The 17,791-nt window shown below is 43.7% G+C and overlaps 1 protein-coding gene across 2 annotated transcripts in view; it reads left to right on the forward strand.

The window, feature by feature from the left end:
• The window catches only part of INPP5B (inositol polyphosphate-5-phosphatase B), a 199,566-nt gene that overhangs the window by 68,894 nt on the left and 112,881 nt on the right, over nucleotides 1–17,791 (forward strand). For both annotated transcript variants that reach the window (XM_077481814.1, XM_077481815.1), the window contains one exon: nucleotides 7,669–7,821. In XM_077481814.1, the coding sequence (XP_077337940.1) occupies nucleotides 7,669–7,821 (153 nt within the window). The remainder of the gene's footprint in view (nucleotides 1–7,668; nucleotides 7,822–17,791) is intronic.

Raw genomic sequence — 17,791 nt, forward strand, 5'->3', positions numbered from 1 at the left:
GGGAGCCTAGCCGCGTACGGGGCCCCGAAAACCAAGCACCGCCTTCAGGCTTTCTAAGGGCGTAAATTTTTGATTTCACTTCTCACTACCTATTACAGTTTTGAAGGCCATAAAATGCCAAGATGGCACAAAACCCCCACAAATGACCCCATTTTAGAAAGTAGACACCCCAAGCTATTTGCTGAGAGGCATTTTGAGTCCATGGAATATTTTATATTTTGCCACAAGTTGCGGGAAAATTACAAACTTAAATTTTTTTTTATTTTTTTTTCACAAAGTTGTCACTAAATGATATATTGCTCACACATGCTATGGGCATATGTGAAATGACACCCCAAAATAAATTCTGCTGCTTCTCCTGAGTACGGGGATAGCACATATGTGGGACTTTTTGGGAGCCTAGCCGCGTACAGGGCCCCGAAAACCAAGAACCGCCTTCAGGTTTTCTAAGGGCGTAAATATTTGACTTCACTCCTCACTACCTATTACAGTTTTGAAGGCCATAAAATGCCAAGATGGCACAAAACCCCCACAAATGACCCCATTTTAGAAAGTAGACACCCCAAGCTATTTGCTGAGAGGCATGTTGAGTCCATGGAATATTTTATATTTTGCCACAAGTTGCGGGAAAATTACAAACTTTTTTTTTTTTTTCACAAAGTTGTCACTAAATGATATATTGCTCACGCATGCCATGGGCATATGTGAAATGACACCCCAAAATAAATTCTGCTGCTTCTCCTGAGTACGGGGATACCACATATGTGGGACTTTTTGGGAGCCTAGCCGCGTACGGGGCCCCGAAAACCAAGCACCGCCTTCAGGCTTTCTAAGGGCATTACAGTTTTGAAGGCCATAAAATGCCAAGATGGCACAAACCCCCCCCAAATGACCCCATTTTGGAAAGTAGACACCCCTAAATTTAGGGGTACACTAGTGAGACTAGGTAATAAATGGCGGGTGCCCTGAAACTATAAAAAAATAACTAACCAACCAGCGTCACCTGTAACAGTTATATGGTGATCACTGGTGAAAGGGTTAACTAGGGGGCAATCAGGGAGCTTTATGCGGTAGTATATGGGGGTCCCTGGCGCTATAAAAAGCTGCGGCGAACCTAAATACCTACCTGCCTAACTAGCGTCACCTGTGACACTAATACAGCGATCAGAAAAACGATCGCTTATTAGGCTGGGTTCACACTGGAGCGATGCGGGAACGCCACGAATCCGCGGCGGGTTCCCGCATCACATGCCTCCCGGCGGCAGTTCACACTGCCCTATGCGAACTGCTGGGAGTGTCAGTGAAATGTTAATGACACCCCCAGATCAGTTCGCATATCGCAGTGCGATCTGCAAACTCGGATCGCATGGTGTGAACACCCATGCGATCCGATTCTGCTGCGGACCAAAAAAAGGGTCCCGTGCGAGTTTGCGGCGGGTGCGACACGAATTCAGCCATACTATCTGTATGGCTGAACTCGAATCGCACAGGTCCCTGGCGCTATAAAAAGCTGCGGCGAACCTAAATACCTACCTGCCTAACTAGCGTCACCTGTGACACTAATACAGCGATCAGAAAAACGATCGCTTATTAGGCTGGGTTCACACTGGAGCGATGCGGGAACGCCACGAATCCGCGGCGGGTTCCCGCATCGCATGCCTCCCGGCGGCAGTTCACACTGCCCTATGCGAACTGCTGGGAGTGTCAGTGAAATGTTAATGACACCCCCAGATCATTTCCCATATCGCAGTGCGATCTGCAAACTCGGATCGCATGGTGTGAACCGATCCGATTCTGCTGCGGGACAAAACAAGGGTCCCGTGCGAATTTGCGGCGGGTGCGATGCGAATTCAGCCATACTATCTGTATGGCTGAACTCGAATCGCACAGAGATCGGATGTGATTTGCACTGCAGTGCGGTGAGAATCACATTCGTTCTCATAAACCGCTGCAATGTGAACCCAGCCTTAGTGACACTGGCGACGGGGGGTGATCACGGGGTTAAACCTTTATTGGGGGGGTTAGGGGGGTACATTAGAACTAAAGGGGGCTAACCCTAACTGCCCTAACAGTTATTACAGTCACAAATGACACCAATGCAAAAAAAATAAAAAAATGACATTGGTGTCACTGTGACTGGGGGGCAGGGGTAATTGGGGGGGTGATCGGGGGGTGGAGGGGGGTGTGAGTGTGCCTGGCATGTTCTACTGTGTAGTGTCGTGTTGGTGCAACTCACCGATCCTCTCTCCTCGGTGTCGGAACGAAAAATACCGACACGGAGGAGAGATTACATCACTTCCTCTCCTGTGTTTACATTACAGGAGAGGAAGTGATGTGACGAAGGATTTCTATTCGTCGGGAGCGATCGCGAGGGGGTGGCCATGAATGAATGGGCGCCCCCTCATCCCGGATCACTCCCGAACGAATACCGACCGCCGCAGGCACCGGGCGGGGCCCGATCGGGCCCCCGACCCGCGGGAAGGCAAGGACGTACATGTAAGCCCTTATGCCTGCCCGTGCCATTCTGTCGACGTACATCGTCGTGCGGCGGTCGGGAAGTGGTTAAGAGGGCCTTTCCCCTTACTATGGTAAGATTTACTCTCACTTCTTCTTATGCCCGTACACATGATCGGACTTTCCGACAACAAAACCGTGGATTTTTGTTTGAAAGATGTCTTGCATACACATGGTCACACAAATGTTGGCCAACAATTACGAACGTTGTGATGTACAAGACGTACGTGATATCTCCATTACGAACGCTAGTTTTACAAGACCAAGTGCTTCTGGCTCGTACATGATTCCAAGCATGTGTGGACTTTTGTACACACGATCGGAAAGTCCGACAACAATCATTTGTTGGCGGAAAATTTGAGAACGTGCTAGCCAACATTTGTTGGCGGAAAGTCCTACAACAAATGTTCAATGGAGCATACACGTGATCGGACTTTCTGTCAACAAGCTCACATCCAACATTTGTTGTCAAAAAATCAGATCGTGTGTACGCAGCATTACTCTCACTTCTTGTGGATCATCAAAACTGACAAACATACATGTTTTCTTTATATCTACTTTAATAATAGATATAGAAGTGATTTTAGATTTTAGAAGTGATTATTATTGCCAAGAGATAACCCTAAATGGCCTCAGTACCAGATGGACAGATTATAGTTGCTTTGAGTTGTTTAGCCTAACCCCTATTATAATATCACTGCAATAAATACTATATCATTATTCTGACAATAAATGCAAGCAGTGATCAACAAAAAAAAAATTATACATCTATACAGCAAACATTTTTGCACACATATAATGTAACTGTTTATCGATTTGGAAATGTCTACACTAAAATCAAATGATCCAACACAGTCAGTTTTTTTTATTTGTTTTTTTTTTTACTTTTATGACATTGATGGTATAATGTGTATATAAAAAAGAGAGTGTATACTGTATGAATTGCATGATGATGGGTAGATCTGTTCAATGTAATTATCTGCTCTGGTGATGTAACATGATTTTTATAGCATTGTGCTCCTAATTTCCATGAAGATAATCTTGGTCCCTAGGAGGGATCTTGAGAAGAGATATGGATAAACACCATCCTTTTATGTTCAAATGACTGGTTTCTTTGGCCATTCAGATTACATGGTATCTTTGAAAAAAAAATCACATTGATGGCAAATGGCTGTCTGGTTAGGTTTTTAGCACTTTACACACAGGCCGAATGTCGGGAGACAACGGCTGGTTAAAAAAAAAAAATCAGGTGACATTCGGACTGTGTCAGTCGTTCCATGCATGCTGGAAAACCAGCATCCGATCGACTCAGCACTCTCAGACAATGACAGTTTTTTTTTCTTTAACCCCGTGGGGTTGTGTGGACCCGGCTTTAGCAGAACTGGGTCAGTAAAACTAATTAGATTAAGCACCCCCTTTGTATTTCACTTAGCTCACACCTTGTGCCTCATGTGGAGTCATTGTTACCTTGTTTACCACTTACCAGTTCTAGACCTTGTTTACTTGGACAGCAAAAGGGATTGAAATTTGTGTGGTTCCGCAAGAATCGGCCGAATTTAAATCCATTTATGAGTAGGCTGGTTGTACTAAAGTGTCAGAAACCATAAATCAGACTGAAACAGAAGTACAGTTAAATATCACTTGTTTAATAATAATAAAAAAAGGTAAAAAGAGTAAACGTAGTCAAAACATAGCTAGAGTTCATGAACTGGAACAGATAGTCAGACAAGCCAAAACATCAGGGAGCCAGAGAAGAGCATAGTAGAACAGCAAGCAGGATCTGGAGCCAGAAGGAATGTCAGCCAAACAAGTCTTTAACAGGAACACAGAAGGACGTCTCTAGAGATGTGACCAAGGCAAAGGCAGAGATCATCTGGACTGGACGGCTTAAGTAGGCAGGACTGACGGGCAGGATATCATCAACAGGTGAAACGCTGTGAAGAAATAGGAGCTGGCAATTAGTCGACAGCTGAGTGGCCATCTTTGAAAAGGATGGGCTGAGCCCAGCCCTGACATAAAGTCAATCCAGACCCAGACTGGGACAAAAAATACACCTGGTCATTTTAGACTGGGCAATATATATATATATATATATATATATATATATATATATATAGGCACAGATTGCCATCACAACAAAGTTGTATAAAAAAGATTACCTGCCATCACAATAGTATAGTGTCACTTTTCAAAAGACCGTATGTGACTCTTGCATGCATAAACAATACAGCAAAACACAGCAGCCACCCCCCTTAAACAAACATATACAGTAAATGTATATATGTATGCCAAATCTAATAGTACCCAAAGGGAAACATGCTACTCATTATTTCTAATCATTATTGCTAATCAACTAAGCCTCATACCTAGCAAATGTCCCGCGTCTGTGTCACACCCTGCACAAATGAGACTAAAACATTACAATATTCTATTTTGAGCCATAATCAAGAAAGTGATTGCAGAAGTGGAAGGGAGGAGGAATATGACATCATCCATATCACACGTCAGCACTGGTATATCTAGCAGACACTCAACCTGTATACTAATCAAGCTAGTAACTGTGTTTTTCCAATCAGAGGGCTGGGGGGGCTAAAAGACAACTCATCCTCACCCTTGCACCATTGGGCAGCATTGGCGAGGCCTGCACTCTGTGTAAAGCATTACACTATGACTGGCCAATCAACAGCCATGCCTTGGGGCCAATCAGGAGTCAATCACAGCGCTGCAGTGGCGCGATATATTGCCATCTACCAGCCGTTGGCCCCACAGTTTGCAAGACACACAAAATAAACCACAATCGTGGTCCAAGTGCTTGCCATCCCTACCACCATCAACATACAATTAAGCATATACAAGAGACAATGTTTTACAGCAAGCCACAGCCTAGCATAGTATTAAAGCCATTATTAAATATGAGTACAAAAAGGAAGATAATTCCCAGGCTCCGCCACCTCAACTCCACCTCCAAGTGTAAACGGGACATGGTAAATAATACCAGCCCGCTCCCAGTGTGACAACCAGGGCAGGAATCCTTTTCCTACATAAGAATGTGTAAGTCTGTCCCATGCCAACCACACACATAAGTGTGTATGTCTGTAATGATCTACACCCCAGGTAAATGCCAAGCGAGGCGCATTACATGAAACACAGATTTACATTATTCTTCCAAAACACCATTTAACAAAATCCATAATCAAAACAATGATCAATAGCCATTTAAAGAAAATTTTCATTGAAGATTGCCCTTTCCATTTTCCATTAAATATTTTGATGGCTCCCACTACCTCCAGGTGCCGGGGGTTGCGATGGGAACATGTTGTTCCCACTCGTATGCCAACCTGTACCTGGGGGGGTGGGAGCATGAGTTGTTTGCTGATGAATCCATATCTGTATATCGAATAGCAATAACTGGGTGTTTGCATCGCTAATTCACCTACAATAAAGAAAAGAAATATAAAAGTCGGTCAAGCAGCCTCACAATTTTGATAAACAGCAATACAAGTATAAAAAGAAAGATAGGTGCAGCGCTCAAAATTAAATGGCCTTAGACTCTTCGGTCCTCAGATGTAAATAATGGCCGAACACTTCATGGGATATACTTGAGGATGAGAGAGGGAAGATAACCACCACCGACACCCAAACACACTGCCTCTTACCCTCCTCTTTGGACCCTTATCACAGTCAAATGAGCAATAAATGGAATGAACACCCTTGTTCTGGGTCATCCACAATCGATCAGGTAAGGCAGATAAAACAGGATGGACACAGGTATCCCAATCTCCACGCTCTGTTCACAGTAGTCACACCATTAGATCCACATAAGTATCAGCCGATAAACTATAAAGGAAGAATCCTCATGGTGTAGTAGTCCTTATACAAGTTTAATTATTAAAACAATGTAATATTGCACATACATTTCTGCATAAAAAATATTTGTTTGCTGCTGGATATAAACATACAGCTGCTGGCTAATACTGCCAACAAGATGGCAACCGCATTCCAGCATACAATCGGGTCACGTCTCAAGCTCCTCCCTGCGTGTTTCGTCATACGGTCATTATTTACATCTGAGGACCGAAGGGTCTAAGGACATTTCATTTTGAGCACTGCACCTATCTTTTGTTTTATATTTGCATACCTGTCCAGCCATTTATGCTGGTACAGGTATTTAGATGATATTTTTATGGCATGGAACTCTACATGCATTTATGAATTTTCTAGCCACAACTAGATTCAATTTAAAATTCACAATGCAGTGTGATCCACTCAGATTACCAATTCTCGGTATAAACATACTCAGACAGGAGGATGGCACCTTGGGCACATCCTTATACAGAAAGGCTAGGACTGGAAGTACGATACTCCATGCTACAAGTGCCCATCCATCGTTCGACTTCAGTACAACCAGCCTGTTATTTTTTTCCGCTATAGCCGACAGCAGTGATCATTGTATTCGGTTAGAGGGGAAGGCTCCTTAAACTCCCACCATCACAATAGGGCTGAGGGAGGGATACAGTCAGTGTTGATGGGTGATTCAAGTAATTTTCTTTTGAAGGAAAGAAAATTGCATAATATATGGCCCGCCTTACAGCCTCCCTAAAACCTTTTCTGGCAGCTTGAAGGATTTATACACATGCAATGGCAAATTTAACTCTGCATGCCAAGGCTGATAGGTGGAACCACTGAAGTCAATGGGACTGTGGTTGCAGTAAAGCCGGCCATAGATGGTTTGAATCTCAGCTGGTTCAGCATGGATTGGGTGAAATTCAAACCATATACAATATGGCCAGACTGATTGATCAACTTGGGTACAACCAGCCTGTTGGATTTTTCATGAGATAATTGCCAGCGACTATTGCCACTAGCAATAATCACTGTGTGTTCGTCTGGCTGTGAACTACTTCAGCGGCAAAGGTTGAAGATCCTACCCTTCGTGTGTCGCTGTCCTGCGGAAGTGCTAAAAGGTTGCCTCTTCTACCTACTGTTTGACCTGGTCCTGGACATATACATCCACAACTTCAGGAAAGCGACAGGTTGCTTGAGTCTACTTTACATTATAAAGAGCCGAGGGTGAATATGATCAGTGTTTAGTATCTGCATCTGTTGCTCTGTGTCAGCAACTAATTCACGGTCCTTATGTTTATCTTCTTTTAGCAAGACTTCCTGGGCTTACTTCTCCTCAGTTTTTGTGGCTGCGAAAGTATTGGCAGAGAAGCCTTCCAAATCTTAACAGTTTCTTCAATTTACCTCAGACAGAAGATTATGAACATCACCACACTCCCATAAGGCACAGCAAATCAAATGCAGGTAGGTTTTATGTTAGATACTGGCTTTGTTGATAGCCCTGTCAAGAGCTTTTTTTCTCAGAGAATAGGTGCATGAACTCCTCCCTTTCGAATCACCCCTTGACACCCCTACCCACCTCCGAGCACCATTTCTTGGTTTCCCCCCCCCTTACCCACCTCCCATTACCACCCCTTTTAGAGAATACAGAACCAAGTATAATTTTGTGGTGCTAAGTGTTTTGTATGGAATTTGTTAATGATAACAAGAAAGGCAATAAAATAGATCAAGCAACAATGGACACCCTTGGAAAATCCAATTGTTCGGAAAGTGGTGACGTTCGTTGCGTACGACGGGACTATGTAGAGGCTAGTAGCCAATAGCTTTGGTCTCGTAATTTGTTCTGAGCATGTGTGGCACTTTGTCCGTCGGAATTCTCTACGGATTTTTATGTCTGAAAATTTTAGATCCTGCTCTCAAATTTTTTCCTGTCGGAATTTCCGATAGAAAAAGTCCGATAGAGCCCACACACGATCGGATTTTCCAACAATATAATCTGATCGGACCTTTTCCATCAGAATTTCCGACCGTGTGTACAGGGCATAACAGGTTTTCTTCTAAGATTGCCCTGTATTTGACTCCATCATCTTCCCATCCACTCTGACCAGCTTCCCTGTCCCTGCTGAAGAAAAGCATCCCTACAATATTATGCTGCCACCACCATGTTTCACACTGTGGATGGTGTGTTCAGAGTGATGTGCAGTGTTATTTTTCGACCATGTGTGCAATGGTTTCAAACACTTTAAATATGTTAACCGTGGCAGTATGACATTAAACCGTCTCCACAGGGAGGTAATATCCACCGCAAGTTCCTCGTGCGAGAGGTGTGGTGGATATTTAACCCTCAGTGGCGGCCCATCCATAGAAGGCACACAGGCGCTGCCCCCCCCCCCTTCCATGTGTCTGGTCCCCTGATCTACATATCAGGGTGCTGGACTATGGATTCCAATAGGGGGGGAGTGTTTTTATGAACCACGTGATTAGAGCCAGAGGCTCTAGTAGGCTTAAACAAAGGGTAGGGTCGGTGGCGCACAGCACTGTGCTCTGAGGCCACCAAGTTGAGTGACGATTATATTTAGACTAAAGTTCCTCCCCACCAATAAGGAGGCAGGTTGTGAGACCTGTTTCCCTATTGGATGCCTAGCACTTTGCCAGAAAAGAGAGGAGACACATGGCGGAGGAAGCTGCGGGAGGAGCAGACATCGGAGCTGCTGCCCGCACCCCGCATGGAGGACACCACAGCCCACCACCTAGATTGGGCTCTAATCACGTGCTTAAAAAAAACACTCCCCCCATTGGAATTCATAGTCCGGCACCCTGATATGTACTGTAGATTGGGGGGGCGGACACATGAATGGAGGGGCGGCACCCGTGCACCCTCAATGGACGGGCCGCCACTGAGGGTTAAATATCCGCCACACCTCCCACTCAAGGAGCTTGCAGTGGATATCACCTTCCTGTGGAAACAGTTTAACCCTTTCCAGACCCAGCAAAGCAAAAAATGTCATATTGCTATGGTGAACATATTTAAAGTAAATAAAAACAAACTGCGCTTATCCAAATATTAAACTAAAGTCCAAATTTCATTTCAAGTCCCAAGGAAGGAAACGTTGTTCAAATATTTGTAGGAAAAAGAATCAATGAGATCGCTAATTTCTGACACAGTGTGCATGCATGAACTCCAAACAGTGCCCGATCACCGTAAATGTAAGTTATGCTCACCAGATAGCAAGCATTAAGGGCGATTGGCTAAACTCAGCCTAGGGCCTTTACGCTTGCACACCAGGAAACAGTATACACTAGGTCCGTTCGGAATCCATACATTCTCACAATTAGCTCAAAAAGAAGAAAATGGCTGCCATAGTGTAGTATATTAGATAATAACAAATAAACGTATTTAAAATTTGTGCTTACAATTCCGTAAAGCATAAAATGCATATAAACAATATTGCCCGCCGGCATAAACTAACGGAGCCTGTCCTCCTCGAACAAACAGCGCGGTGACGTCACTGCGTACCCTCCCAGGCGCGTTTTGTCACTAATCGGACCTTTTCAATGGGGAGCAGAGATGTGGATCTGTGTAAACACACAGATCCATGTCCTGTCAGAGGAGAGGAAAACTGATCGTATGTTCCTTGTACAGAGGAACACCGATCGGTCTCCTCCCTTCATCAGTCCCCTCCCCCCACAGTTAGAATCACTCCCTAGGACACACATTTAACCCCTGAAGCGCCCCCTAGTGTTAAGCCCTTCCCTGCCAGTCACATTTATACAGTAATCAGTGCATTTTTTTATAGCACTGATCGCTTTCTAAATGCGAATGGTCCCAAAATAGTGTCAAAAGTATCCGATTTGTCCGCTGCAATGTCACAGTCACAGATCACCACACTTAGTAGTTAAAAAAATGTAATAAATAAAAATGACAAATCTATCCCCTATGTTGTAGCCGCTATAACTTTTGCGCAAACCAATCAATATATGCTTATTGGGATTTTTTTTACCAAAAATATGTAGAAGAATACATATCGGCCTAAAAGGAAAAATATATATATATATTTTTTAATTTGATATTTATTATAGCAAAAATTAATAAATATTGTGTTTTTTTTTCTAAATTGTTGCTCTTTTTTTGTTCATAGCGCAAAAAATAAAAAACGCAGAGGTGATCAAATACCACCAAAAGAAAGCTCTATTTGTGGGGAAAGAAATGATTAAAATTTAATTTGGGTACAACATTGCATGACCGCGCAATTGTCATTCAAAATGTGACAGCGCTGAAAGCTGAAAATTGGCCTGGGCAGGAAGGGGGTGAAGATGCCCTTCATTGAAGTGGTTAAATAAGTTTAAGTAGACTTGGACATGTTTATGCAGTTTTAGACTTATATATTGTAGCCGTTACCACGTCTTTTCTGAATTTTTTCTGTTTTCCTATGTTTTCAAGATCTATAATAGTACTAAATGTATGTTTTCTACGTTCTCTCTAGTATCACACCTGCTATTATGTTGATAGTGATTGATTGTTTGGCTAATTAACAAACAAATTAACAATTGATCAAGGCTTATTGCCAAAACACGTTAGCCAATACTTTTTTTTTCATTGATATGCTACAATAAAGAATTTATAAGGATTTATGGAGTTTCCGGCTGTCCCCTTCATATGTCTATTGGTGTTTGAGAGGACGCCTCAGCCTGAGTACCCGGAACATGGCTCCTACAAGTTACAGATACCTTGTGGTTCCACTGCTCTGAGCGATGCACTCGTTTTTTCTGATGGATTTTAAAAATTGGGCTTCACTGATGTGTTAAAGCAAGCATCTACTACCGATATTCTAGTTTTTTTCACTGGTAATGGCTCTTTTAAATAAAAGGATGAGTGATTTAAATACCTGTTCAGCTGTATGACAAACTGTGCCGATTGACAGTAAACATAGAATAGCAAACATACTTGTAATGTAATGCTTACTCAGCTGGTGCAGATTTTGCACAGCTTTCAGATCTATGGGCAGAATTAGGAAAGAACTCCAGACAAAAAAATTGTTACATTTTGGATAGAGTAGAGGAGAGTTACTTGCACCATCAGTGACAATAGTCTAAATTCATCAAGTTGCTAAAGCACCTTAAAGCCTAGGTTTAGGTAAAAATGATTTTTAAAAAGAATGTCACATAAAGAAGGTTTAAGGAAAGGGGTGGCTAAAGTGGCTAATCCAGCTCTATACCTTAAGGCCATCAACCCAAAAATACGTAAATGAACAAGGAAATTTGAGGGAAGTGGGTGTTTAGTGATGACCTCCTGGTGTAACCAATCTTGTAAAATACACAAAGTGTTCTAAAATCTTATGATCTTTATTGCAAAAACATTAAAATTACATTTAATATCAGGTGAAAAAATACAACCCAGTATACATAGTCAACTTTGTAATGGTAGTCAGACTAAATGTGCCGTCCTACATTTTTTGCGGTCACAGCCTGCACCGCACACCATACCCATACCCCCCCCCACCTTCCCCCCCCCGGTTGCCAGCTTACTTACCCTGTGCTGCCCCTGGACTGACATGTGGAGACGTCGGTGGCTTCCCCCCTCAGTCTCCTCCGTGTCCTGGCTCCATCGGTCAGCTTCCCATGTGTCTCCTTGGCATCACGGCGGCCGTATGTCTCCTCCCGCCTCCTCCCTCCTCATAGACCAATAGGATGGCTTCTCCTTTCAGCCAATTGGGAAATGGGTCTCATGCCTGCTTCCTGATTGGCCAGAAGGAGAATCAGTGTGACAATGTCAAATATTCATTTAGGTGGGCTCAGAGCTCTGTGCCCCGAGGCCCACCCTTTTTGAAGCCTATTAGAGTATCTGGCTCTAATCACATGCTTAAAAAAAAAAAAAAAGAAACCCTAATTGGAATTCATGTGTCCAGTGCCCTGCATGTAGATTAGGGAGCTGGGTGCATGGATGGGGGGGGGGGGGGAGGCGCCTCTGCGACCCTAATGGACGAGCCACCACTGCTACTTACCCTGGCCAGTGTCTGGCCAGCCAGTTGGATCAGAGCAGACAGCCAGGCCAGAATTGAGGTCAGCAAGACCTGTAGCTAGCTGTTCAAGTCTGCAGTATCAATTGTTCTGACCTCATGATAGACTCCTGCATCAGATTCAAAATGACCAATTATTCTCCACCAGACATGAAGAAAAATGTAATGTTAATAATGAAAGCAGAGTTTCTCTGTAGAGCTAACTTTTCAGTTAGGCTACATTTATATTTTTACAGTGAGATTTTATTTTTTAATTATATTTTTCAAAATTTTCATTTTGCCATCTTAAAGTGGTTGTAAACCCTGTACAACCACTTTTACTTACAGGTAAGCCTATATTAACTACTTTCAGACCGGACCATTTTGCTGGTCAATGACCAGAGGTCTTTTTACAATTTGGCACTGCGCTGCTTTAACTGGTAATTGCGCGGTCATGCAATGTTGTACCCAAACAAAATTTGCGTCCTTTTTTTCCCACAAATAGAGCTTTCTTTTAAAGGTATTTGACTGACTCTGCGATTTTTATTTTTTGCGATATAAACATAAAAAGACCGCAAATTTTCTACTTTTTGTTATTAGAAAAATCCAATAAACTCAATTTTAGTCATACATTTAGGCCAAAATGTATTCAGCCACATGTCTTTGGTAAAAAAAAAGTCAATAACTGTATATTTATTGGTTTGCGCAAAAGTTGTCACATCTACAAACTAAGCTACGTTTTCTGGAATTTACGCAGCTTTTCGTTTATGACTGCCTATCTCATTTCTTGAGGTGCTAAAATGGCAGGGCAGTACAAAACCCCCCCAAATTACCCCATTTTGGAAAGTAGACACCCTAAGGAAATTGATGAGAGGCATGTTGAGCCCATTGAATATTTAATTTTTTTGCCTCAAGCACAAAGTTGTCACTAAATGATATATTGCTCACACATGCCATGGTTATATGTGGAATTGTACCGCAAAATACATTCTGCTGCTTCTCCTGAGTATGAGGATACCACATGTGTGGGACTTTTTGGGAGCCTAGCCGCGTACGGGGCCCCAAAAACCAAGCACCGCCTTCAGGATTTCTAAGGGCATACATTTGTAATTTCACTCCTCACTACCTATCACAGTTTTGAAGGCCATAAAATGCCAAGATGGCACAAAACACCCACAAATGACCCCATTTTAGAAAGTAGACACCCCAAGCTATTTTCTGAGAGGCATGTTGAGTCCATGGAATATTTTATATTTTGCCACAAGTTGCAGGAAAATTACAAACTTTTATTTATTTTTTATTTTTTTTCACAAAGTTGTCACTAAATGATATATTGCTCACACATGCTATGGGCATATGTGAAATGACACCCCAAAATAAATTCAGCTGCTTCTCCTGAGTACGGGGATACCACATATGTGGGACTTTTTGGGAGCCTAGCCGCGTGCGGGGCCCTGAAAGCCAAGAACCGCCTTCAGGCTTTCTAAGGGCGTAAATTTTAGATTTTACTCCTCACCACCTATTACAGTTTTGAAGGCCATAAAATGCCAAGATGGCACAAAACCCCCCCCAAATGACCCCATTTTAGAAAGTAGACACCCCAAGCTATTTGCTGAGAGGCATGTTGAGTCCATGGAATATTTTATATTTTGCCACAAGTTGCGGGAAAATTACAAACTTTTATTTATTTATATATTTTTTCACAAAGTTGTCACTAAATGATATATTGCTCACACATGCTATAGGCATATGTGAAATGACACCCCAAAATAAATTTTACTGCTTCTCCTGAGTACGGGGATACCACATGTGTGGGATTTTTTTGGAGCCTAGCCGTGTGCGGGGCCCCGAAAGCCAAGAACCGCCTTCAGGCTTTCTAAGGGCGTAAATTTTTGATTTGACTCCTCACCACCTATTACAGTTTTGAAGGCCATAAAATGCCAAGATGGCACAAAACCCCCCCAAATGACCCCATTTTAGAAAGTAGACACCCCAAGCTATTTGCTGAGAGGCATGTTGAGTCCATGGAATATTTTATATTTTGCCACAAGTTGCGGGAATATTACAAACGTTTTTTTTTTTTTTTTTCACAAAGTTGTCACTAAATGATATATTGCTCACACATGCCATGGGCATATGTGAAATGGCACTCCAAAATAAATTCTGCTGCTTCTCCTGAGTACGGGGATACCACAGGTGTGGGATTTTTTGGGAGCCTAGCCGCGTACGGGGCCCCAAAAACCTAGCACTGCCTTCAGGATTTGTAAGGGTGTAAATTTTTGATTTCACTCCTCACTACCTATCGCAGTTTTGAAGGCCATAAAATGCCAAGATGGCACAAACCCCCCCCCCCCCCCCCCCCAATGACCACATTTTGGAAAGTAGACACCCCTAAATGTAGGGGTACACTAGTGAGACTCACAGGTAAAAAAGCACCTAGGCTGTCAGCGACTGTATCAAAATGCTACAAAAAAAACTGTTAGCGATCGCAGGGATCAGGCCTGACTCTGCAAACGCTGCAGTTATGTGTGTTGTGTTTTGTAAGTGACAGTGATCGATCGATACTGCACTTGGGTGGGCTGGGCTGGGCTTGGCGGAGGGGCTAAACGCAGGTGCTAGCAGGTATCTGGGCTGATCCCGCTAACAATGCGTTTTGGGAAACCTAAACTGCTGGCGACGCTAATATAGATCTGATCAGATACTATATTACTAAGGGAGGTGTATGCTTTGCGCGTGGGTGTTAGCGGTACTGGCACTAACCTGACGCTGCCTGGGGCGACGCAGACCTTATCTGACCCTCAAACTTATATCACCCGCCGGGTGATCAGGGGGTTAAACCTTTATTAGGTAATAAATGGCGGGTGCCCTGAAACTATAAAAAAATAACTAACCAACCAGCGTCACCTGTAACAGTTATATGGTGATCACTGGTGAAAGGGTTAACTAGGGGGCAATCAGGGGGCTTTATGCGGTAGTATATGGGGGTCCCTGTCGCTATAAAAAGCTGCGGCGAACCTAAATACCTACCTGCCTAACTAGCGTCACCTGTGACACTAATACAGCGATCAGAAAAACGATCGCTTATTAGGCTGGGTTCACACTGGAGCGATGCGGGAACGCCACGAATCCGCGGCGGGTTCCCACATCACATGCCTCCCGGCGGCAGTTCACACTGCCCTATGCGAACTGCTGAGAGTGTCAGTGAAATGTTAATGACACCCCCAGATCAGTTCGCAAATCGCAGTGCGATCTGCAAACTCGGACAGGAATCGGATCGCATGGTGTGAACACCCATGCGATCCGATTCTGCTGCGGACCAAAAAAAGGGTCCCCTGCGAGTTTGCGGCGGTTGCGATGCGAATTCAGCCATACTATCTGTATGGCTGAACTCGCATCGCACAGAGATCGGATGTGATTTGCACTGCAGTGCGGTGCGAATCACATCCGTTCTCATAAACCGCTGCAATGTGAACCCAGCCTTAGTGACACTGGCGACGGGGGGTGATCACGGGGGTTAAACCTTTATTGGGGGGGTTAGGGGGGTACCCTAGAACTAAAGGGAGCTAACCCTAACTGCCCTAACAGTTATTACAGTCACAAATGACACCAATGCAATAATAAAAAAATAAAAAAATAAATGCAATTGGTGTCACTGTGACTGGGGGTGCAGGGGTGATTGGGGGGGTGATCGGGGGGTGAAGGGGGGGGTGAGAGTGTGCATGGCATGTTCTACTGTGTAGTGTAGTGTTGGTGCAACTCACCAATCCTCTCTCCTTGGTGCCGGAACGAAAAATACCGACACGGAGGAGAGATTACATCACTTCCTCTGCCTGTGTTGCACGTCCATTCGTCAGGAGCGATCGCGAGGGGGTGGCCATGAATGAATGGCCGCCCCCTCATCCCGGATCGCTCTTGCACGGTATCCGACTGCCGCTGGCACCGGGGGGGCCCGATCGGGCCCCCCACCCGTGGGAAGGCAGGGACGTACAGGTACGCCCATATGCCTGCCCGTGCCATTCTGTCGACGTACATCGTCGTGCGGCGGTCGGCAACTGCTTAAAGCTTACCTGTAGTTACTGGAAATATTTTTCTGAACCTGTACGGTTTAAGAGATACTTACCATATATGCTTGCACCGATGTCATCGGCGCATGCGCACTAAAGACAGGGCACGATGCATGTGCGGGAGTGACGTCGTGCCATGTAATTACCACAACCGTTTCATCTGAAGGAAATCCTGAAAACACGACTTGTTGGGGCGCCTTAAGGACTGAAGTTGAGAAACACTGTCCTAGCCAACATTTCATTAAAAGCATTGCAGAGATTGTTGCAATTCCTCATAAGCATAATGGAAAATGTTGCCTATGTACACATTGTATCTACTTACAAACTGCTTATCTTTCTTTTGCCCCTCTCGATTCTGGTTGCGGCCATGCAGGATTTGGGCAGCTAAAGCCGGCCTGGCTTAATTTCCTGGACTTTGTGCAGCTGGCTTCCCAGTATGCACCTCCAGATCTTGCGCCTGCACAATAATGACACTGTGGCGCGCGTGTACATGTATTCGACTCCTGAAGAATTCTGGGATTGATGACATAAATATCCCAAGATTCAATGGGCCAGGCTGATGAGTTAGTCACCTAGGCGGCCATGACTGGAAGTTGCGAGGTACACTGCTAAAAAAAAGGTACTCTCTGCAGAAATAGTAACACATCAATATCCAAAACATAATGCACTAGTGGAGTACCTTACAATGTGGGTCATTTTTAAAAATGATTGCAAATCCGCTTTAAATGAGGCCTTACTTTTAATTGAGGCCCAGCTAGTTAATTTCTTTAAAAAAAAAAAAGGTGCCCCACCCCAGTGATCTTTGAACTAGTCCATGTTCTTCAGGTAGATCTCCAACTCTCAAAGGTTGCCTATCCCTGTTCTGGTTGATATTTAGCACATTGCAGTTTGTTGAATCAATTGCTTTGTCACCATGCCCTTCAGTGTAAATGTACTATTAAGAGGGGAAACAGGAAGATCAGCTTACAGCAATGCCCTGGAGGTAAACAACAGAGGAGCTAACCCTTCCCACTCTGAAATCTAAAATCAGCATTTTGGCTGTCCTTATTCAATAAAGATCCAAGAACTCCACAATAATGAATAAGGCATCCTACCAAGGTATGTTTGACACTTGCAATGAGAACTTCTATAACTTATGACAGAAAGGTATAGATGTACACCCCAATTTGCAGTACCAGGTCAGAATTTAAAGGCACACAAATTTTGTGCATGCAAACCTGCAGTATCATGTGTTCCCATGAGAACAGGATTGTGTACACATGTGTATATAGTTAAAAAACTGAAGGCAAACACATTGATGCTCATTGAGGGCTAGTTCATGCCACAAAAATGTCCTCCAGATTAGTTTCTGCATGTGCATTTTTTATGCATTTC

This window comes from Lithobates pipiens, unplaced genomic scaffold, assembly GCF_037356315.1.
Source record: "Lithobates pipiens isolate NorthernLeopardFrog02 unplaced genomic scaffold, aLitPip1_a1.2 Scaffold_16, whole genome shotgun sequence".
Classification (NCBI taxonomy): Eukaryota; Metazoa; Chordata; class Amphibia; order Anura; family Ranidae; genus Lithobates; species Lithobates pipiens.